Source organism: Lingula anatina, chromosome 5 (assembly GCF_051362555.1).
Source record: "Lingula anatina isolate TDL-2025a chromosome 5, LinAna3.0, whole genome shotgun sequence".
In the NCBI taxonomy this organism is placed as follows: Eukaryota; Metazoa; Brachiopoda; class Lingulata; order Lingulida; family Lingulidae; genus Lingula; species Lingula anatina.
Genome location: NC_141771.1, coordinates 14,489,618 through 14,515,053, shown reverse-complemented (window position 1 = coordinate 14,515,053; position 25,436 = coordinate 14,489,618). Strand labels below are relative to the sequence as shown.

Genomic DNA, 25,436 nt, shown 5'->3' with positions numbered 1-25,436 from the left:
TTATGTGAAAAAACTAACCTTAATATTATTTCAATAAAAATATACTGTCGCGTTCTTTTCTTTTTCTCCAAAGGCGATGGGTCGATGTTAAACAAACGTACGACGCCTCCAGTTAAAATAAAACTATAAGGTTTATTGATCAAACTTCTATTTGAAAGTCCCAACACTGTTACTACTCTGCAGTGCTGACTTAACAAACTCTCTACTGCTTCTACACACTGACTCAACTGTATACATTATCTTATTTCCTCACGCTCTACTCTTCTCTATCTCCTTTATCTATCATCTGTTACTAGGAAATACCGTATGTATTTATAGCGGTAACGGGGGCCCTAAAAGGACGAGCACGGCGGCGGAAAAGCTCCCGTTTGTAGCGTTAATTGAAATTGAAAGGAAAGCACGCTCGTCTGGGGACACTTGAATGCAAAAAGCTCCCTTAGACCTATCAATATTAATTAACGGTCAGCATGCATTTAACGGTGAGCCCATTTGCCACTTCCAATTAACCGTAACTTACACCCCATTTCCATAGATTAGATCGACCTACTTTAGATCGACCTAACTCCCTGGGGGTTCACGCTAAATAGCTGTCAGCCGGGCGGACACGAAAGTTAATTACCCCCTTCCAGCTTGTAGTAGGCGGGACGGACATTTAAGTCAGATTATCTGAAAGTAATCTAGTGAGACTCCCCGCGGGGATAGATCGATCTAAAATCTATGGGAATAGAGCCTTATAGTTAGGCCTAATTGGAAGTGGCAAATGGGCGGGCAGTTTAATGCAAGATGACGTTAAATAAATAAATTAAACTGACAGGCGCAAAACACAACAATACACTTTTAGAGCACAAACTCCTTTTCTGTTGTTTTATTTACAATCTAACTTGCTTATGCGCAAATCGTCAATTTTGTTGCTTTGTAAATTGGGTGTCACACACACACACGAACGCACACAAACCTAAGAATTTAAAAGGGTTATTTAAAGTGTAAGGTTTAGATACGTATTTCAGTAAACATACAGTACACGTATGATATTAATTGGCAATTTACCCTACTACGTTTTGCTATGAACAAAAGTCAGAGAAAATATTTTTTCTATGATGCCGGCAGTTTAATTTTTCCACGTGATTTTGTTAAAGTTGTCCTAAATATGATGTACTAGTATTCAATAAGTTCAGTAGGCCTACCTGTTTACCAGTAGTGTTATCACACTAGAACATCAATTTATCATTAATAAAACCCTTGATCTTAAAGCAATAATAACTCTTCCTTTGAGATTCAAAAATCCGCATGAAATACATTGTAAAAAACGCATGGAAATATATTCTATTGTATTATACCACTAAAACGGCCGTTATTGTAGGAAAACTAAAATCTGTGCTTGTCAATAGGGCTTACGATGCCTTTTTTCCGGTCGACAAGTGCATTCGTTGCTAATGACGTAATGGTGTCACGCGGATTCTCGCGTTCATTCGAGACCAAAATAACATGGCGCCAAACGCATTGGTGCAGACGCAGACGTAAGTTGCGAGTTTTTGTACAGTGCGTCGGATAACGAAAAGCCCAGAATGGCACACATTGCGGATATAAATGCATTTTTAACAAAAAGACGAATATATCTCATGAATCTTACATAGTGTTGTTGTTGTCTGCTTTTCCCGCGGTTTTAAGTAGGTCACCAGTGACTTTGCAATGTCAGAGAGAGCTCCGTCAGTTAAAATCTCTTAAGAGATTTTAACAAAAAACCGTACGTTTAGGAAAAAAACCCTGGATTAACTTTGAATGCAGGAATGGGGTCGTTGGCCATTGGTAAGTACGGGAAAATTGCCGTTTTTTTCAGGAAAATCCAATTTTTGGCCAAAACGAAGAGTTATTATGACTTTAACAAGCCGTCATGCCACTGACGACAACATGACTTTTCATGTGTTAAACACTATATGATCCTGTTACCTTTAAATACATATGACTTTTTTAATTTTTGCCTCGTTTGAAAAAGGATAGAATATTATCTTCTCAAGAAGACGACATATATACGGACAAATTTTAATTGATTAAAGTCATAATAACTCTTCGTTTTGGCCAAAAATTGGATTTTCCTGAAAAAAACGGCAATTTTCCCGTACTTACCAATGGCCAACGACCTCATTCCTGCATTCAAAGTTAATCCAGGGTTTTTTTCCTAAACGTACGGTTTTTTGTTAAAATCTCTTAAGAGATTTTAACTGACGGAGCTCTCTCTGACATTGCAAAGTCACTGGTGACCTACTTAAAACCGCGGGAAAAGCAGACAACAACAACACTATATAAGATTCATGAGATATATTCGTCTTTTTGTTAAAAATGCATTTATATCCGCAATGTGTGCCATTCTGGGCTTTTCGTTATCCGACGCACTGTACAAAAACTCGCAACTTACGTCTGCGTCTGCACCAATGCGTTTGGCGCCATGTTATTTTGGTCTCGAATGAACGCGAGAATCCGCGTGACACCATTACGTCATTAGCAACGAATGCACTTGTCGACCGGAAAAAAGGCATCGTAAGCCCTATTGACAAGCACAGATTTTAGTTTTCCTACAATAACGGCCGTTTTAGTGGTATAATACAATAGAATATATTTCCATGCGTTTTTTACAATGTATTTCATGCGGATTTTTGAATCTCAAAGGAAGAGTTATTATTGCTTTAATCTTGTAGATTTTGATCATCACTCCATTCCTGATCAATAATCTTTTTGATACAGTGTTTTTCAATCTCTTCACTAATTAATTAATTTATTTATTGGTCTATTTATTTAATTAATTATTTATTTATTTATCCGTGAGTAGTCAGCAGGCAGATCTTATCTGTGCTTACTTCATCACGTTACTGTCATGTGACAGTATCCTGAAATTTTAACTAGGTCAAGGCAGCTCCGCACTCTTACAGTCACAGGCTAATAAAACATATTCTTCTTACTTCCTTTATTATATTAAAGGAAAGTTTTTCTTGATATGCCCCCGTTTTAATTTTTAAGTGTACATCAGTTTTATGGTGATGCTTTTAATTGTTTAATCAAAGGAAAAAAGAAATACTATCTGTTTAAAGTGCGGACCGTTAAATCGTCGGCTTTATCTCTGTTGAATAGAATACACGCTACTTCATCTGGAACAATATTAACTCCTGCAGACACAGTTTGTTTGCTTGACCTCTATATCTCACAGACTCTGTCAGTGACGAACTGTGCCTCGCTGGTTAATCCCGGGCAAATGCACCGTAATTTGTAAAACATCCACGCTTTCCGAGACCTGTCTGTATTAATACCAGCGACATACAGTACTGTAAGTGCACTGAAACTTTGAAGATGCAGAGAGTCAACTTGCCAGGGAGTGATTTGAATGTGTCCCCTATCTGCCTGGGCACCTGGCAGTTCAATGGTGGCCAGGTTGGCGGGGACAAAACTTGGGGAGCGATGTCCGTGGAGGTAAAGTGCGGCGTGTCTTAATGGTTAAAACAATGCAGTTAAAATAATTTTGATTTTTAAAGTCAGGCCCGTAGCCAGCAATTTCAAAAGGGGGGTTCTTTTTCTGAAAAAGTGGACCTTTTCCCATAAAAACTTCATGTTCCTAGATCAAATTTTACCCAGAGTGGACCTTTTCCCAGCAAAAGGGGTGGTTCTTTCGACCCCCCCGAACCCCCCCTGGCTACGGGCCTGAAAGTTGAGGTTTAATGTGAAATGTGCGCAGCCAAATATGCGTACCCCGGCCGCTCTAGTTAGATCGATCTAAATCTCTGGGAATGCACTCTAAAATCATCATAAACTAGTAGGATCGAACTATCTCTGCAGGAATTCTCCCTACAATGCAGTCAGTGTGATCAGCCTATTTGTCTCACACACCCCCTTGAGAGACTAGGGGCAATTACAGTGTATTAGTAGTGCACAAATGCAGAGCAACCACCTCTCCCCAGGGCAGTAGCAATAGTCTGAAGGTTCAGTAAACAAAAAGGTTCATTGGTCCTAATGTTCACTATAGAACTTTGGGACCGGGGCCGTAGCAATAGTCCGAAGGTTCAATAGTCCAAAGGTTCATTGGTCCGAATGTTCACTACAGAACCTTCGGACCAATGAACCCTTGATTAAAAAATCGATGAAAATGTTACCGTTTTTCGGACCAATGGACCTTCGGACCAATGAACCTTCGGACTATTGAGACGCCCCCTTTGGACCAATGAACCGTTGATTAAAAAACCGATGAAAATGTTACCATTTTCAGACCAATTAACCCTTGGACTATCAAGATGCCCCCTCCCCTACTCTAAAGAATTAATTTTCCCCAAGCTTCTCAAGGGGGGCATGCCAGCCAATAAAGCTGATTACACTGAGTGGATTTAAGCAAGAATCCCCACAGAGGTAGATCAGTCCTGCTTGTATGATAACTTTTATTAAAAATGTAGACAAGTGTGGGAAGGCCAAGTATTACACCCCATTTCCATAGATTAGATAGACCTACTTTAGATCGACCTAACTCCCTGGGGGTTCACGCTAAATAGCTGTCAGCCGGGCGGAGACGAAAGTTAAGTACACCCTTACAGCTTGTAGTAGGCGGGACAGACATTTAAGTCGGATTATCTGAAAGTAATCTAGTGAGACTCCCCGCGGGGATAGATCGATCTAAAATCTATGGGAATAGAGCCTTAGATGCGGGGTGGGGATGGGATGCATGTATTAGCCATTTTGTCTCACTTTGCATGGGACTAGAAAACAATAGATGTAGATGATTTGGATAATATTTCCACTGTAATATAATCGTCAGTGATTGTAGAAAATTCTTGATACTGCCTTGATTTGCTTTTTTAATCATTTTTTGGGGAGGAGGGGAAGGGGATGAGGGGGAGAGGGTACCTCAGAGGCTAAGACAGGTGTCCTCTTCTCATAATCTGTCAAATTTTAATTGATCTACGATTGAACATACATACATTTTATTTTAATATTTTACAGGAATCTAAGAAAATATGGGACAAAGCACTGGAGACAGGTATAAACTTTATAGACACTGCTGAGGTAAGGAGAGAGTGATAAAGGTCAGACTTATTTTGGGTAGATGCATATAGAAAAGTTTATGATTTTGTTTCTTTAAGTTTTTATAAATTATTTGATCACTAGCTGCTTCCCCCCCCTCCCCAGTCTCTTCATGTGCACACACACGTGCACACATGTGCATGCACACATACACACACACACACACACACACACATGCCCCATCTCTCTCTCTCCCCACACACACATAAACACATACACACACTCACAATCAGTGTCTGTCTCTCTCATACAATCATATAACAAAGTTATTTATTTATTTCTGTATTCTATGTTACAGGCATATCTGAACTCCCATTCTGTTCTGGGGCAGATAATGGACCCCAGTAAGAGAAGAGATATTGTACTAGCCTCCAAGGTAGGCAATGGAAAAGGCGCAAATAGTGCGCCATACACTGCTGAAGACATTGACCAAGCTGTTACGACCAGTCTAGAAAAGTTAAAGACAGATTATATTGATCTGTACCAGGTAAGTCGTCACGAGGCACATGTGAATGAATGCATGATTTTGATAACATACTTGTGCATGTTGTTGATCATAATGGTTATTATGATAAACAAGGCAGCAAAGCTGTCAAATGTACAGACCAAAAGCAGAAAATAAAAAGACCCAGAGAGTGCAGACCACAACCAAGGAAACTTACTTATTATTATTATTATTATTATTAGTAATTATGCATTAATTATACATACATTAATTATACATATAGAATAAAGTAATTTGTGAGATAACAGTATCACACTGTCATCCTTGCAATGTACACAGTATATCACCAAGCTATTCAAGGCATATATTGCCAGAGAGCATTATTTGAGATACATAGTGTAAGTACCAGCATTTCACAGAAAAATCAAATAAAACGTGCATAGCAAAAAGCACATCAATAATGGTATAAATAGTGACTGATTGAAAATTATAGACCTTTTGTAAAATAAAAAAGGAAAAAAAAAGTCATAAACGTGTCAAATGCTCAGAGAGTACAGGCTACAGTCTAAGAAACTCAATTCTCATTATTATAATAATAATTAATGATTAATCAAATCTTAAATATAGAGTTAGGTAACAGACATGCTGAAACTGTCCAATCGGTCATGACTGGGAAAATTTGTCTGGACCGGTAGAAAATTGGACTTGGTCAGTCCAAAGAACCGACAAGAGTTTTAAAAACCGCAATTTTGAAGTTACAGTCATCTTTCGACATACTTCACTAATAAAATTATATTAAACCCAAAGCATTTTTTCCTTCCATTTCAAAACTGTCACATTCACAAACAAAGTAAGCTACCTATTCGTACCTGTAGTATCTGCCTCGAACGAAAAGTGATTTTTGGACCGACAAAAATCCATTTGGTCTGGCAAATTTTTCATTACTGTCGGTCCAAATATCTGGCCCTTCTGAAAAGTTTTCAGCATGTCAGAGGTAATGTGTGAGATATCACTCTGTCATCTGAGTGATATTGTGAGTTATGGGAGAACAGCCCAAGTGTCAGCTAGTGGTTTGAGGCAAATATTGTGACAGGCAGGCAGTGAATTTATGGCAATTCTGAGAGAAAGTACTTGCCTTTCGCCAAAAATTATTTTAAAACCAAATAAAAGGCAAAGAAAGATCAAAAATATGTTTACCTATGAAGCATCACACATTACCCTTCATCAGATTGTCTTGATTACTGTACATGACTTACTCCCTCTTGTGAGCTTTTCAGAAAAAAAAACATTTTATCATACAATTATTATTGGGTAGAGCTGAAATGCGCAATACGACGCAATACAGCACAATACACTGGGAAAAACGAAAGCGAGAGTGAGTAAATATTAGAAAAGGCCTGTAACATTAAAACAGGTTAATATGAGAGAGAAGTATTGCTGGATAATAAATATCTTTTACCAAACTTCAGCTGTTGGTACCATCAGCCTTATACCTATAAAATGGTCGGGTCTTTCGCCATATTGAAAACCCAAGTGGAGCTATCAGCATCTATTGGTGTTAGTTTCAGAGTTTCTTTGTGACTTTATCAGCTTAATAAATTAATGTTGATTTTATTTTTGTGTACTTATCGTTTTTTTTTTTTTTTCATATTTTTATGTTTATATTTATCATAAGAAGCAGCTGATCAGACTGGATTTTAAATAAATCCATTCAATGCATAAATTTCAATTAATAGTGGATTGATTTTCTCTCTTTCATTTGTGTGAAAATATATAATATAATGAACTTTTTAAATGGGCTGGTGTATGACTGTTTGCATTAATAAATTTTACAATTTAAGATAAACATGGAGAAAATGATACCAGCAGTCTTGGGTAATCTAATTTTTTATTAGTTTAATTCAAATAACTTTAATAAGCCCATATTAACAGAAGACATGTACATGAATGCTAGATTTACTTCAAATTAAAGTGTAAGTTTTATGTGTATTTATAATTTTTGCTCAGGTACTTTCTGCTTTTTTAATTTTTGTTTTGGTGAAGGCTCATGCATATATTTAAGATGATTATTATCATTCTTTTTATTTTCAGTTTGCACAAGGGTTTAATTTGTGGGATTTGCTTTTCTAAGCTCTTTAAAATCCAGCAGCACTCAGTACATGGATGTTGTATTTCAATATTTTAAAAATGCATTGGAGAGGATTCAGATATCAAATTTGATAATCAAAATTTCCCCCATAATGTATAAACCTATTAACGAACATTTTAATTTTTGTCACAAACTCATCATTTACATCATTCATATTTCACTCACTACAAAAATTAAATTTAAGAGCAGCAATGATGAATGATTATGATGCATGTGCCCAATGTACATCAGGGTAGCAACTAGTTTTCTCAAATATCTCAGGGGTATGATTATTTTATTTTATTATTTTCCCACTATTTATTCCTTTAATTTTTACTTGGATTTTGATATACATGCAATTAAAATGGATTTTGATATACAATTAAAGACATTATCTATTGCTTTAAGCTGAACAAGAGGATCCAAATTAATTTTCCAAAGATGTTTTACAAGCTAAAATCCTTGCAAATGCAAGCTGTCATAGGACAAAAATAAAACATGTTCCACAGTTTGAATCTCATCACAGATACATTTCTAACATTTGAAGGTGACGCAGGACCACTGCAAATTCTTACTCTACCAATTAATGTCATTGACTTTATTTACAGGGCGACTCCACTTACCCAAGGAAATGAATTTTTTCCCAGGGAAATGATGACATTTTATTCTTAGGAATAATATGACAATCCCTTTCTGCCCTTGAATTCAGGATAATTAAGGATGATTTATAGTTTATAACCACTCTTGTCAGGTATAATAATGTAACCAGCATCCATCTCCCAGCTTCTATCGCAGCATCAACATCTGGTACATTTCAGAATATATATTTTGTTTATAAGAAGCTGTGGAATCGGCACTGTGGATATGTTTAATCAGCAGTTTTGGGTCAGGGGTTTTCAAACCCATAGAATGGTCGACCTAACATGCTCAAAATTAAATCCAAAGGAGACTTGGGAGAACATCTGTTCATTTTTGCCAAAATGCAGCAAAGGACAATTTTCTTTTACTATATAGCCAATTAGTTTATGAATCCATTCCCGCATTAATTAAACGAGATTATTGGTGAGTGCATATAGCTGTTTAAGGAGTTCATGTTATGTGTTGGCCAGCACAAATTCAATAATAATGCATTAGCCACCCTTTTGGTGGTAAAATGGAATTTATTATTTCTATGAGCTGTTTAGAATGCATTTATTGAACAGTTCTTAAGTTCACTGCATAGTGGGTAGATTAAGAGAAAATTTTCTTTGAGGTCATTAAACTGCATTTATGACAAATGATTCGGCTTTTTTGCTCGACTAGTTAGTAGGTTTAGTTCATTAGCTCTTGGGCCTTTGCACACCCCCATTGTGACCAAGAAACAATGTGAAATTACTTTCATATGAATTTATTTGCTGGAGATAAATATTCTCAACTATGAAAAACTTCTTTTACATCTATAAATATCGAAGAGGCCATATAGCAAAAGTCCAAAGGTTCACTGGGCTAAAGGTTTGATAGACCAAATTAAAGCATGAATAAAGCATATATATATATATATATATATATATATATATATATATATATATAGTATACTGGCAATAAAGTAAATTGAGTTCATCAGATGTGCATACAATTGATTTTCAAAACAATAAACCTTAGGACCTAGGAATCTTAAGATCAGTCACCAAAGCAAAGGCAACTAAAAAGTTATAAGTACAGAACAAACAAAACTGTTGTTACAATATATCATAAATCTTTGTATTGACAGTGACACCACTATACACTACTACAATCTTCACCAGTGATTATACTCTGTTCAGTTCAGTTCAAACAACCAAAAAAAAATATATAAATTTCAATCACTGCAAGACAAATTCTGAAGACATTAACCTAAAAAAAGCAGTTCAGAGACATCTGAAGTCTAGACCCAAAACACTGATATGACCCCTATATGATAATTTTGCTGCATGCTGACTCCCTTGGAAGTGTTACTGTTCTATCTGCTCTCTTTCTCTTTCGTTGGTTAGGCTTTTTCCCATTGCATGTTCCTCCAATCAAATTCAACCCACAGGCAGAAACCATATTTTGCTTACCTTTGGGCAAATTAAAAAACCTTTGAGTGTGTTTTTCCTTGTCTCTGCACTTTTACCTGCCCATGCACACCTGTCTACACTGAATCTATCGAAATATGAGTCCAATCCAAATTCCCCCCTCCCAATGAAGGCTCTCTCCATGTCCAAATATTGTCCCTTGACAATTTCATAGAGTGAATTAACCAGAGTCATAGTATCTTGAGGTTGCCAATTTACTTTCATCTTGATAATGTGATTCACTGATTCGCAAATGTTGTTTGTCCATGCAGTGGGTAAATCTTGGTGTCTTTCTTTAGTTTTGAAGTTTTCCTGTAACAGCGGAAGGGTATTCTCTAAATAATGTTTTTCAAATTGGGGCAAATTTTCAATATTTCTTAGTACTGTCTGGCTCCTTTCTTCAAAAATGACTTGATTGTCTGAATATATTAGTCCATTTTGGCTAAATATCGCTGAAATTATTTTGTTTCTTTCTTTTTCGTTGGCCCCAGTTTTATCTTTCAAAAAATTTACAGCATTGTTTTTTATGTGTCGATGACAAGAAATGTGATCAGTGTTTTTGCCAAAGCCAAAGTTTGCACCTTTCTTGATTGCTTTTTCTTCATCACTTCCGCTGACTATATTTGGATTTTTTATTGGAATTTCCATTGCGATAGAATTGAAAAAGTTCCCAAATGTCTTCCAGTCTGATTGTCCATGGATAAGAATAGGTCCTAAAAATATGGGGTGATCTTGGGTCTTGGTTCTTATTAATCCTATGTGCTTGTATGTCAAAGAAGTCACGTGAAGTTGTCCCAGGTTGTATGTTTTGTCGACTCCCAAAACTGTAGTGCTGATGTTGGGAGCAGCGCAGCAGAATCGTGTGATGTCGGCGATCTGCTCATCCGTGTACAACATAACACAAGGGGATTTGCTCTTAATGTGATTTATACTATGAATAAAAGGGTGTTCATGGAGTGAATTGTGTAAGATAATGAAGTCTTTTGCTATATTAGAAGGTCCAGAAGATGAAGAGCTAGCCTTTTTTTTTTGTAACACTTTTTATTAGCAATCTGTTTCAAATTTGCTGGTCTTTTGTTTTCTGAGTCGGCTTCACGGACCAGCTTTTTGTAAAGTTCACTTGGTTTGGCATCACGTTCAGCAGTTATGCAGTATATGACGTAGTCTGAAGTGCAGTAATAGGGGTTTACTGTGAATTTAGCATTACCGTGGATGCTATTGGGGCCCGGGTATGTCCCAATGTATTCAACAAGGGCGATGGCTGGTTGCATATCTTCAATCATTGTTATCCTTCTTCTGTATTCAGGATTGCGTTTGGAACTAGTATAGTATCTGTGAAGTTGTAATACTTGGGAAGGTTGGGGTTCCATGGGAACAGCATGTCTTTTCTTATTTGTTTGTCTGTATACACAAAACAATCCATCTTTTTTAACGACAGTTATCCATTTAGACTCTACCTTGGCTTTGTAAGTTGTGGGTGAGTGGGTCCCACCCCAAGCCCCACAGTCGTCTATGAAATTACTGCTAAGGCCAGCGGCACGACGCTCTACGTTTTTTTTGTTATTTTTTTTGTTATTTGAACATTACGTTTTCCTTTTTGCCATCTGGAATGCATGTAAGTATGTCTTCTGCTGAATGGAGTATTTCTAACACTTCTGCTTCTGTAACAAATTTCTTCCCTGTAAACTTTTTTCCACACGACAATGGGTCAAGGTTTTCTTCAGGTATATCACTGCTGTTAAGGGTGCATTCTTGGTCTAGATCAGATTCCTGTTCACTGCTAATGTCTACATCTATTATTGGCGATTCAGTGTTCCGTATGTATCTCCAAGAAAAGAGAGAAATGGTTTGGACTGAATTCCTGCATAGTGTGGGGCATCTTAGTATTCGTCCACATCATGATGGCTTGTGGTAAGGCAGAGCTACTGACTCCTCTTCCAGCTACTTTTCCTGATAGAGGGGTGCTCAAAATGCTCATTCAATACAGGGGGGCAATATAACCTAAAAAAAACAACAATAATTAATCAAAAATTGGACAAAAAATTTGCCCTATTTAAAACAACAACACAGGTTTATTATAGCTTCGAAACTACGCTACGTCACTACATCTACAGTAATAAAATGATTAACAAAATCTCAATAATCCAGTCCTAGGGAAGCACCCTGCATCCCAGCGCCCTAGTTGTGAGATAACCGGAGTAAGAGGAAATTTACATTAGTTCTTTAGTGAACATGCTATTTAACGACAGTTATCCATTTAGACTCTACCTTGGCTTTGAAAGTTGTGGGTGAGTGGGTCCCACCCCAAGCCCCACAATCGTCTATGAAATTACTGCTAGGGCCAGCGGCACGACGCTCTACGTTTTTCTTGTTATTTATTTTGAACATTACATTTTCCTTTTTATCATCTGGAATGCATGTAAGTATGTCTTCTGCTGAATGGAGTATTTCTAACACTTCTGCTTCTGTTACAAATTTCCCCCCTTTAAGCTTTTTCCACACGACAATGGGTCAAGGTTTTCTTCTTCAGGTATATCACTGCTGTTAAGGGTGCATTCTTGGTCTAGATCAGATTCCTGTTCACTGCTAATGTCTACATCTATTATTGGTGATTCAATGTTCCGTATGTATCTCCAAGAGAAGAGAGAAATGGTTTGGACTGAATTCCTGCATAGTGTGGGGCATCTTAGTATTCGTCCACATCATGATGGCTTGTGGTAAGGCAGAGCTACTGACTCCTCTTCCAGCTACTTTTACTGATAGGGGGTTGCTCAAAATGCTCATTCAATACAGGGGGGCAATATAACCTAAAAAAAAAAAACAATAATAATTAATCAAAAATTGGACAAAAAATTTGCCCTATTTAAAACAACAACACAGGTTTATTATAGCTTCGAAACTACGCTACGTCACTACATCTACAGTAATAAAATGATTAACAAAATCTCAATAATCCAGTCCTAGGGAAGAACCCTGCATCCCAGCGCCCTAGATGTGAGATAACCGGGTTAAGAGGAAATTTACATTAGTTCTTTAGTGAACATGCTATTTATAATAAATAATAAGTGATGAAAGTTGCAGGGAGGTGGGTGGGAGAAAACCTCGCCATGTTAAGTAAAGCACGTCTGCTCTGCATAAAGGCTTGCAAGTGACTGAATAAAATCACTCAAGTGTCCCGGACGCAGTGACGTAATGTAGTTGTCCCCACCTGTGTGTGTTTTAAATAGGACTTAAAAGATAAGTCCTTACTTAAAACAACAACACAGGTGTGGGTTGGAAGCTTTTTATTATAGCTTCGAAACTACGCTACGTCACTACATCTACAGTAATAAAATAATTAACAAAATCTCAATACTCCAGTCCTAGGTACGTACCCATCCATAGTTAGGTTTAGAGTATGGTATAGTGAGTAGAGATAGAAATAGGGTCTGGTACGATATATTGAAAAACCGAGTCACTTTTCCAGTCCCCTGTTGCTTTTGTTATTGACAATGGCACTCCTGTAGACGCGAGCCATGTAGCCCCACCCCGTCGCAGGCTGTGGGTATTGTACATGGTTTCTGAAAGTCCAGTGGTGGATAGCGCAGTCTTCAAGGAAGACCTGAAAAATAGCTGACTAAGTTTCAATTCCTGTCCATTAAGAATCATGTTGAATAAAGGTGAGTCTGCCGATGAAGGTCCCGCCAACGCGAGGAAGGACAGTAATGCTGTAGTTGGGCACAATGGATTGTTTGTAAGTCTTGGGAGGGCGACAGTATGGGTTCTTTGTTGAAATTGAATTGTTTTTGATTTCTTAATTTTAATGACAGTTCCAGACTTGTGGAATCTAACGTCACATCGTCAGATAGACTTACAGTCTTCCGGTCCAGTGCACGTTAAGTTGCTCACGCGAAGCAGACGGAAAAAACCCATGAGTAATGTGGCCCAGAAGCGACAATCTTGTGGTTGAGAAAAGTTTAACATGCTGTGGATTTTTAGTAGGTGCGCGGGTTGCAGAGGTAATTTTGAGGCCGTAGTGTCACCTTTACTTCTTTTGACGCCTTTCAACAGTGAAGTGATGGTCCAGTTTGAATTTAGTGGGTTGGGATATTCCTTATCCAAATGCAGAATTCTGATGATATTAAATACTGCTGTACTGTTTTGAATGACTTGTCCCTGGCTAGGAAAGCGACGTATCTGGCTATAGTAGTATTGCTGGCGGGTACTGACAGCATGCCGATTCTTTCACAAAAACTAACGAAGCTGCGCTCATGGGAAGCATATGTCCTCTTGGTAGCCGGGGCCCACCTCTGACCAATAAGTAGGGCTACCTCCCTGTCCAATTGCTCAGCGAAACCGTCCGATTGTTTATCTGCAGAAATAAATAGTTTAAGGTGAGGTGAGATACGTGGTGGTTTAGAAGATAATAATCTGGCATATAGTAACCACTCTTGCGGACGGATTGGATAAAGCAATTTATTTGACCCCTTTCATGAAGACGTCTCAAAGCGTCAGCTGTGATGTTAAATTTGTCGGAGAGGAACTTGGCTTCTATACTAAAATTAAATGAGATAGCAAGTGACACAAGTTGTTCAAGCAAAGCAAAGGCTGTCTTTGATGGGGTAGAACCATTGTTAATAATGCTTGCTGTAGCAATATTGTCAGTTAAAACGAGCACTTTATGATTGGCCCATTTTCTATGCCATCGGTAAGCAGCCCATAAGATGATCGCAAGCTCCTTTACGTTGATGTGCTCATTTTCCAGGGGTGGCAAATCTAGTCCCCAAGCACAGTAAGTTCAGTCGCCCTCACAGTATGCTCCGCCACCTGTGATGCAAGCGTCAGTTTGTACTAACGCCGGGGGGCGACTGTTCCAGAAAGCCATCTGGCTATTGTGAAGCAGATGATAATGCCATCAAGCTGTGTCCTGCTAGACACCAAACAATAAGCTTTTATGCCGCGGTGAAGCTGTTGTATTAATTAAGTCATATATCCTTCTTGTATGCAGTTTCCACCACGGGATTACATGACTGGCCCAGGCTAAGTGTCCTGCTAGTTTTTCTAGTTGTTTACGCGACGTTCGCTTTCTATGTCTAAAGCTCTGAAGTAGCTGGAGAAGGTTAGACTGCTTATTTGGGTCAAGGGACATTAAACCGGAGAGAGTGTTAATCTCTATCCCCATGAATGTCAACTTTTGGCACGGGTCGACCACCTTCTTCCAGTTTATTTGAAATCCCAATGTACGCAATAGTTTCAGTAGTGTTTGGTATGCGTCGCTACATTCTTCTTTAGTTGCGCCTGCAACCAGGAAATCATCTAAATAAGCAACTACCACTGGGAAGCCCTTTTTCTCCATCATTCTGCGCCCTGATTGAGTGAGTCTGTTGAAGATACTTGGACTCTTTCTCCCCCCAAACGGCAAGCGCGTATCAATGATTGTAGTTTCTGTATTGTCGTTGGAAAAAGTCCATCTTAATCCCATGAATTTTAGATTGCTAGGGTGAAGGTTCACGGAGCGATTCGCTTCAGACAAGTCCACTTTAGCTAAATACCACCCGGGGTAAATGTTACGAATAACATCCTGAACTGATTGATATGTGACTCCCTCATTGGTGGCACAATCATTAACACTGAGCCCTTCAGGGTGACTACAGTCATGAATAATGCGGATATCCCCATCTTGTTTTGGGACAGCGTGTATTGCACTAATAATATGCGGTGTATCATCAACAATTTTGTAGTGTCCTTCTTGAATGCCTTCTTTAAGTTTTTTGTCAATCAGATGTGCTGATTGATATGTTGATTTTGAGTTTTCAACAGTTACTCTTTTTGGCACAATTTTTTCACTATCCACTATGGAAAAACCATTAATAATGCTGTTTAAAATGAAGTCTCTATCATAGTCTGAACCGAGTTCCCGCTCCCAATGTTCAAGTTTTGCTTTGAGCGAGACTCAAAAATGTCATTAGTTTCTAGTTTTTTGTTTATGTGATCATGGAGTTCTTGTGTTCAAATTCACTGTGGGACATTGATGAGCATTTAAAGCAAGCATGGGTGAACCTGCAAAACCTGAGAGTGCAACCATTACGGCCATTAAAACGTTCACAAATAGGCTTGCCTGTGAGGTCATTCTTTGGTTTGTTGATATTTTGTCTGTTTTATTTGGGGCATAATAAAAGCTGCATGAGGTAGGTGTCATCTTGGGACCATTCTATTTCATCGTTAGCCTGCTTTTTCCTGAATTGATAGCCATAAGTGACCACACTGTCCCACTCAAAAGTTTCTGCAAACGTGCTGATTTTAATGAGATAGCTCATGTAATTCATAAGAGACTTAGTGCCGGCCTTATCAATGTTGATGATCTCTTTTCCAATACGGAGTGCCCCTTCCATGTACTGCGCCTGTGATAGTCGATTTAGTGGGATTTTGCTGTCCTTAACCGTTACAAGGAATGAGCCCATGTCTACTGCGTCTCTCTGTGTTGATCCAGGGACAAGGGAGACGTAATCTCTGACGTCTCGGAAGGGGGGCTTTTTAGGTGGTATCAAAGAAGAAAGTGTGTTTAGTTCTCTCTCACCTTCGGTGTTTTCATAGCTGCTTTTTGGTGTTGCTGTTGTTGGTTTTTCACTCGCCTTTAATGCTTCCCCCATGATGCTCATAATATCTGCTATAGAGAGCAAGTCCCCCGAGTCCAGTTTCTGTTGCAAATTTCCCGTCGTGGGGGCTTTTGCATTGTGTGGTATAGTTGGAGTGTCCTTTAACTCTTGCACAGCTTCCTGCAATAGCAGTCTTTGGGCAGGCTGCAGGGAGGAAAAAAGTCTTTCTACTTTTTTACTATTCAGCGTGCAGAGCATTGATAGTTTCCTCTGATAACTCTTTGATAAGCCCCAAGTCATGCAGAGAAAACCTCCCCATGTTAAGTAAAGCATGTCTGCTCTGCATAAAGGCTTGCAACTGACTGAATTAAATCACTCAGTGACCGGAAAACGAGGCTTGAGTGTCCCGGACGCAGTGACGTAACGTAGTTGTCCCCACCTGTGTGTGTTTTAAATAGGACTGAAAAGATAAGTCCTTACAAATAGACATTGGGAACCATGTTGCAAGAAATACATGTGAGATTATTGTCATACACATGTGGATTTTCCTCAATTTTAATTCTTGGGTATGTTAACAGGCTCAGTAAGATGATATATGGAGGTGTTCTTTTGACATTTTCTGCACCTTAACAATATTGTTAGTTAGATTATATAAAACTGATGGTAAACTGTTGTAGCGATTTGGGGGGAGAAAACACCAAGGCTCGACCGGGACTCGAACCCGGGACTCTCGCAAACCATGCGACCGCTCTTACCTACTGAGCTACCGAGCCCGGGATCCCGGCCAGCGACTACACTCCTCCCCCCCCAGAGATACGGCCATAGTTACTATTGAACTTGAAATTGACCTTTGACCTACAGTACTTTTCACCATGCACTGAAATTTGCAATTTTTCCATCCATTATATCTCCAAAACTAGCAGAGATACACCCATAGTTACCATTGAACTTGAATAGGAAGTCACATACTGGCAATCTAACTGTGACCTTGAAACTGACCTTTGACTTACATTTCATGATGAACTGCACTTTGCAATTTTTCCATCCCTTTTATCTCCAAGACTAGCGGAGATACACCCATGGTTACTTTTGAACTTGAATAGGAAGTCATATACTGGCAATCTAACTGTCACTTTGAAATTGACCTTTGACCTTCTTTTCACCATGAACTGAACTTTGCAAATTTCTATCCCTTATATTTCCAAAACTGGCAGAGATAGGCCTATTTCTTTCTTTCAGTGTATATGGGACACTGATAACACATTTCAAAGAAAACTGACAAGCCTATTATCTTGAAATTGGGCTTGATCGGACCATTTTTTATAAAAGTTGTGCTGTCTTTTGCTTTTTTTTTTTTTTTTTTGGGGGGGGGGGCATATTTCTTGTCTTGTTTATTGCATTTTGAAGAGCTTGTCAAACACAACACTGGTGGTTGTTCCTGTTTGTTTTTGGTTTTTTTGTACGATTGCGCTTACTCCAGCTGGTGGTACAATATCCGGAGGTGGTATCGCCTCTCTGATCCTCTAGTTTTTGACAAGCTTTTGGTGCAGGTCAACGTACATCCGTTACAGAAAATATGCATTTTAGTTTTTAGTTATTGTACTAAAAATAGTTATTAAAAAAGCTGTTTTTTTCCCAAAGCACACTCTCAATAATGCTGCACAAAATATTGTTTACCAAATTTTAATATGATGTAAATATTAGAACGGTTGTACACACTTAATAAAGCTGAGTAAGACCTTTCTTTAGAAAAAGTTATAAAATAAAATACCATAACAAGCACTTTCATCACCTTAAAGGTAAGATATGCTTCAAAATAAACTAATTTTTTTTTACCTCCACCAAGGAAGTTATGTTTTCACCCCACGTTTGTTTGTTTGTTTGTTTTTCTGTTTGTCATCAACATAACTCAAAATGTTATGGACAAATTTTGATGGAATTTTCAGGGTAGGTCAGAAATGGGTTAACTTAGAAGTGATTAGTTTTTGGTGGCGATCCGGATCAATTATCAATCAATAATAAAAAAAAAAAAAGTTATGGACCGATTATGTGAAGTTTTCAGGAACTGTCAGAAGTGGGCCAAGGAACAGATGATTAGTTTTTGGTGGTGATCCGGATCAGTAATCAATCAATCTATAATCATAAATAAAAAAAAACTACATCATTATAGAATGAAAATTTAGGGATGAAACATCATTGGGTAGAGACTTTGCTGCCTTGGCAGAGGTCTGCACTCTCAGAGTGCTTATCTAGTTTTATAATACATTATATTTGGTTTTGATCTTCTTAAGAATGAATGGGCAACAGATTACCCCAGGATAAAAAAGATGATCTCACACAGTTTCTAATAGAACCTTTCCCAAAATATGTAGACAAAATAAGTCGGGACAACACATGTGCTGACCACGTAGCCATAGAACAAATTTGAGAAGCCCTTGCTATTTCCATTACCATTATTAAGGAGGATGGTGATCGTACCATAGACAAACATCTAACGTAACGTCATGTTTTGCTTTCTAGAGACCAGCATACAGTGTCCTCTCTCTGAGTACTGACTACTTACGTCTACCTTTATTTCTATCTTTATATACCTTCACATATATAATTACATTACATTGGCTTCCCAGCCAGGTGGGTTGCCAGAGTGGTCACTTTTATTCAATTAAACATGTGATAGAGAAGACTTCCAGAGGGAGTACTATATGGCTCCTACTACTGGACAATAGGCAGAGGACCATTCCTAAAATACATGCGAGGTGGATGTATTTGTTAATTAAAGATATGGCTTTTTATTGTTTAAATGAGTTACATGTACCTAGTGTGACTCTGAACAAACTGACTTCTTTAAACTTGACCTGTAAACTGATTATAGAAGTATTCATTCCGAAAACATTAAACCCGCACATCTAAAGAGAATCTGTTGAGACAGTGGTTGGGTGGTGCAAGAGTGATGATCTGATCGGGTTGAGGGATGGTGACCAGAATTATCTGCATCTTTACACAGGCAACAGCTTACAATCAATCTGACATACAACGCACATCAATTCAGACACAAAATCTGGTATGAAAATTATATATCATAAAATCATGGCTATGAATATTATCATCATCATCAATGCTCTTCGTCCCGTGTGGGACATAAGGCCACAGTCACTTCTTTCCATTTGGCCCTGTCTCTGGCTATGTGCTGGACTGTCCCCATGTAAGGTCCCCCTCCCTCAGCTCTGCCATCACTGTTCGGTGCCAGGTGGTCTTGGGCCTTCCTCTGAGCTGGGTAAATAAATACCTGAGTGGAGAGTGCCACAAGACGTCTGCATGCACCATCAAAATCATAGTCCACATCGCTCGTAAAAGCACAGGACTTGCAAATAAATTTGCACATCTTCTTGGCTCCATTCAGAAAACAGTTCCTCTGACATTGGAACACACAGCCTAGGGATAATAAAGGATTGTAGTTATTTATTTACAGTAAATCACAAAAACTATAATCATTAGTTTGAAGACTTCGTTCCTTAAAATGAATCATTTTAACAATTGAATAGACTGGTTTCAGTGTATTTGATCTTTGTGAATTTCATATTGCAAAACAGTGACACTTGGTTTGTTATTTAGAAAATGATACATTTTGATTAATAAATGTTTTTTTAAAGTAATATACTTTGGTTCTTGTGCCATTTTGTGTTTATAAAAAAGACAATTCTAAAGACCTTATTTTTTAAAAAGGAAAGCAGGTCAATAAGGTATTTACTAAAGAAAGCTTTACTAGCAAAAACCAAAATGATCACAGGAAACATAATTTTAAACAATGTCTTAAAATGTATATGTTGGCTTTTAAATGATGCTTCTCCTCCTTGTTTTAATTACAATGATTCCTCCTACCTGTGAATCCACCTCTTGCATTCTGAGCATTCTATCATATCAGTATGGCAAGCTTAATGGCAGGAACTGCATATATATATATATATATATATATATATATATATATATATATATATATATATATATATATATATATATATATATATATATATACAGCATTGGTCAAAAAGGTTGTCCCACCCCCATTTCCATGTACTTTTATTTACAAATGATCACCTAACAGCTGTTAATTGTTAGAAATAGTGTTTTTTATTACGTATACCGTGTCTAACATGATTAATGGTTTAAAAAATACAAAATAGTGGTGAAAATATACATATTTTATACCATTTAGTAAAATTTATAAGAGGTACCCCCTCAAATCGACTGTTTCACTGTGACTTCTAAAGATGTAAAGAAATGACTATAAAATTAAAAAGACGCCATCAAATGTCACCAAATTCACACACAATTAGCATTAGGGTGTGCTCATTAAAGATCACATGCCTAACAGCGTGTGCGTCTACCACGTACTGCAATTATTTCCTGTAGACTGCGCGACAAGCCTTCAACACGGGTTACAATTCTGTTTTGTGGGATATTGTCCCATTCTTCTTAAACAAGTTGGGGGAGTTGGTCCACGTTTTTATGGGGTTGGTTCTCCTTTGCATTGCACACTCCAATACATGTCACAGTTGATTAGTAAGTTTGATATCAGGGCTCAAAGATGGTGGTTCCATCCTTAGACCATTATGTTTCTTCAACAAACAGTTGCCAGGCGAGAGGTGTGAGCAAGTGTGCAGTCATGATAAAGCCTGAAGTTAACCCCAAAGTCAGTTCTTGAAGATGGAATGAGATATCAGCTGAGAATGCTACGTTCAGTAATCGCACAGGCACCTGAACCTGGCCATCCATCACTGGAAGGAAGTTGATTTTGATGCAGAATCAAATTATTTCTTGTATCCCATCGATGGTCAAAGAGGGTCCATAGACATGTTAAAAAATGCCTCTTGGAAGGGTGTGTGCAGGATAATATCCCCTGAGGTGTTAGATCAATCCGCATTTGGAGAACATTCCAAGCCCATGGTATTAGTACATTGTTCCTTTTGGAACAAAACGTAACAGGGGCATTTTGATATAACATTCTCAACAGAAATCTCACTCCATTTGCAAGAGGTGACTTCAGGGATACTACTGGCTTCATTGTGACGACGCACTTGCTCACAGCTCTCGTCTGGCAAACGATTTGTTGCAGAAACACAGGGCCCTGAGGATGGGACAACCGTCTTTGAGTCCTGATATTAATCCTACTGAGCACCTGTGGCATAAATTGGAATGTGCATTGCAGAGGAGAACCAATTCCTAAATAATCTTGACCAATTCTGCCACGCTCTTTAGGATGAATGGGACAATATCCCACATAACAGAATTGTTACCCATGTTGAAGGCTTGTCGCGCCGTCTACAGGAGATAATTGCAGTACGTGGTAGACGCACACGCTGTTAGGCATGTGATCTTTAACGAGCACAACCTAATGCTAATTGTGTGTGAATTTGGTGACATTTGATGGCACTTTTTCAATTTTATAGACATTTCTTTACATCTGTAGAAGTAACAGTGAAACAGTCGATTTGAGGGGGTACCTCTTATAAATTTTACTAAATGGTATAAAATATGTATATTTTCACCACTATTTTGTATTTTTTTAACCATTAATCATGTTAGACACGGTATCCGTGATAAAAAGCACTATTTCTAACAGTTCACAGCTGTGAGGTGATCATTTGTAAATAAAAGTACATGGAAATGGGGGTGGGACAACCTTTTTGACCAATGCTGTATATATATATATATATATATATATATATATATATATATCAAGTGTGTGTGTGTCTGTGGTACAGTGTGCTCAACTGTCCAAAGCATTTATGCACAATTCAAATTAATAAATAAATAAAAAAACAAGAGACATGTATCAACCCTGACTCCGAGTTTCAAATAATCGGGCATGCCTTCTGGTTATGCCTGTGAAACTCACGAGTCGGGCTGATACGTGTCTCTTGTTTTTATATTTATTTATTAATTTAAATATGTGTCTCTTGTTTTTATATTTATTTATTGATTTAAATTTTATATATATATATATAAAATAATAAAATATGCTGACAAAATATTTGAAATCAATTAGTATATTTAACTGTTCTTAAAACTTAACATATTTTGCTCTATTTCTAGGTCCACTGGCCAACAATCATGGCAGATGTGAATGAAACTGTTTCCGAGCTGAAGAGACAACAAGCCAAGGGGAGAATAAGATACTATGGTGTCTGCAACTTTGGACCCAATGATCTGCGAGGTTTTCTTGAAGCAGGAGGACAGCCCATCTCTAACCAGGTGTGGTACCCCCAGACCCTTAATTCAGAACATTTATGATATGGCCGTTTCTTAAAGAGTGCATAATTTTACATTATAGACCATCATATTGGAAAATTTCAATTTTCACACATGGAAATTTTACTTATATTTCCATTAATTACCAAGGTATTAGATATTCAGAACTGGTCCCAGAATAACAATCTGTAAACCCTTTTTTTAGTTTAGAGTCTGAAAATTAAATGTTTTTAAAACTATATTCCCTAAAGTGACTTGGCTTATTTATTCATTATATTAACTTCATTTTCTTATAATTTGATGATATTTAAAGGTGTGCTACAATCTTCTGTGGAGGTCCATAGAGGAGGAACTACTTCCTCTCTGCCAGGAGAAAGGCATATCCCTCCTCCCCTACTCACCACTTCAGCAAGGACTACTTACAGGGAAGTTCCAGAAGCCGTCTGATGTCCCTGAGGGAAGAAGGCGAGGGAAGTTATTTCATAAGGACAGGTACAAAATATATGGGCCATTGCACATTATTTTTTTAGTGTTTATGTTTTTGAGTTAAATTTTCAAGCTGTATTTATTTTAGGTTTTCTACTCCCAAAATTTCAACATGTTATTCATTTATAAAAAAGGGAGATAAAATTGCTTGAGACGATCTTACATGATTGATATGATTTTTTTTTTACTGAGTCAAGCACCATTTATTGCGTGTCTCTAACTGCAGCATATGTAGGCCTTTTTCTTGCCTGATAACACACTTTTCGAAATGGACCTAACTCCCAGGGGGTTCACGCTAAATTACTGTCAGCCGACCGCGCATGGAAGTTAATTACCCCCTTACAGCTTTTAGTAGGCAGGACAGACATGTAAGCCAGCCAAGCTGACAGTAATCTAGTGAGACTCCCCACGGGGATAGATCCATCTAAAAATCTGTGGGAATGGGGTCTATCATATGGGCATAAGTCCTTGTTTGACCAAACTTACACTTTAACAATATTTCTTTTCAAGTACCCCCCTTGCTCGCCACGGCCATGATGGAGCAGAAAAAGAGGTGTTTCAGGTATGATATTTGATGTTTTATTTATTTAAAACGAGATGAATAAAAAAAACTAATTAAATAAGTTGGAATGAGATGGAATAAAATGAAATACATAAAAGTATTACACGCTTATATAGAAGACAGTTAAAAAGATTATAAATAAAGTAGTCCCACAAGCATGTTTTCCTTTGATTGTCTGTCCAGACATCTAGGGCTACGTATTGACTAAAACATTCATAACAGAGACAGGCATAGTTTACAAGTGCAGACAAAAGTTGTATAAAGAGTGATGTCAGATTTTCAATTATATGATTGCACTCTATGATAACATTTCCTTTGATTTTATCAAAGGTCTTGACATTTTTAGACAAAATTAATCAAAATTTGTGTGACTGTGTGAGTGATGCATATTGATAATAATGGTAAATTTGTTTATACTTTTCTTTGTCAGGTTATAACTTATTTAGGATCTGAGTTAATTTTGTTATTACACTAGAGTGGGTCTGGGAGGTTGAAAATGATGAGGTTGAAAATGTAATGAATGTTTTGTTTGTTTTTTTCTGTTTGAACAAAAAAGTATATTCAGAAAGTTTATCACAGCTTGAGCAGTTTATTATAAACAGATAACAGATAAGCAGTAGAAAATACAAAAAATCATGTCATTCTCTTTCTTGAATATTATTATTATAGATATAATGTACATTTTAGAAGATATAGGTTATTATTATGCACAACACAGTACAGTCATGTTACACATTTCAAACTGAAGAGCTTTTTCGATCTTCATCCGTATTGAAACAAGAAACAAATAGGTTCCAGTGGTTCCAACAGCCCATATTTCACGGTTGAAAATTGTTGATCCATATCAAACCTGAGCTAGAATAAATTATAGAAATATCAGATGCATGTGTGATTAAAAAAACTGTATATATGAAACATAAAAGGATAAACACATAATCATGTTTCCAATGCTCTAGGCCATCAGTGAAATCCGCGAGGTGTGTGCCAAAGCCAACATTCCCATGGCAACAGCATCATTGTCATGGTTACTACAGCAGCCATGTGTGAAGTCAGTCATTGTTGGAGCTTCTAACCCGCAGCAGGTGGTAGAGAATTGCCAGAGAGTGACCTTGCCAGAGGTGAAGATATTTTTAATACCCTACTATTAGTGTGTGTGTGCGCGTACGCTAGTGTGTGTGTGTGTATGTGTGTGTGTGCGTGCGTACATGAATGCATGTGGGTCAGAACCTCCGGCTAAGTTTGGTGGTTGGATCCATATATGGCTATTGTTGGTTGTAAAGAAAATTCCCTTTAAGAAAATGTTTTGTCTCAAGGTAATGAAAGAGTGAAGGGAATTTTTGGAGAAAACAAATAGCTTCTCTCAGAGAGAGAGAGAGAGTGAGAGAGTTATAAACATATTGATTTTTTGAGGGGAAGTTTCTGTAAATGTCTTTTAAAGTGATTCCAACAGCTATTTCCCTATATCCATAAGACATTATATAACCATAATATAAAATAATGATGTTTCTTAAAACATGTTTTCCTAACATCAATATTCTAGGACGTGGTACAGAAGTTCTCTGCAGCTACGGACCCAGTGAAGGTGATATTCAAGGGTGATATGGACCAGTGGGCATACGGAAGGTCAAGTTAAATTGACTCTTTATAAGACTCATAACACAGGGTACATTAGGTTGCAGTGCTCACCATTTAGCTGTCAAATAGAGGATGTTTGGTTTGGAGGGTGTTTCAGTCACCCCGAGTCTTAGAGCACATTCTCAACGAATTAAGCCAGGCTTTACAAAGCCGGTGACCTAAAAATGGCGGACGTACATGAAAGAAAAACTGCCTAATCTTTTAATAGTCTCTCCGCCTCTCACACGCC

At 37.7% G+C, this 25,436-nt stretch overlaps 1 protein-coding gene, 1 non-coding gene and 1 pseudogene across 3 annotated transcripts; 1 reads left to right on the top strand and 2 right to left on the bottom strand.

Annotated features, from left to right (window-relative positions):
• Positions 1 to 3,070: 3,070 nt before the first annotated feature.
• Positions 3,071 to 25,316, top strand: LOC147761693 (uncharacterized). Its single transcript, XM_087014186.1, has 8 exons — positions 3,071 to 3,459; positions 4,975 to 5,037; positions 5,354 to 5,542; positions 22,369 to 22,527; positions 22,838 to 23,016; positions 23,521 to 23,572; positions 24,529 to 24,690; positions 25,113 to 25,316. The coding sequence occupies exons 1-8, from the start codon at positions 3,340 to 3,342 to the stop codon at positions 25,203 to 25,205; spliced, it is 1,017 nt and encodes a 338-aa protein (XP_086870312.1). The 5' UTR covers positions 3,071 to 3,339; the 3' UTR covers positions 25,206 to 25,316.
• Positions 13,541 to 16,575, bottom strand: LOC147761695 (uncharacterized; annotated as a pseudogene). The gene is made up of 2 exons (XR_015334508.1): positions 16,257 to 16,575; positions 13,541 to 14,051 (listed from the first exon to the last, which is right to left on the bottom strand). The product of XR_015334508.1 is annotated as an uncharacterized LOC147761695 (transcript).
• On the bottom strand, positions 16,976 to 17,048 carry Trnat-ggu (transfer RNA threonine (anticodon GGU)). The gene has a single exon. It is a non-coding gene; the product is annotated as a tRNA-Thr (tRNA).
• Positions 25,317 to 25,436: the final 120 nt, after the last annotated feature.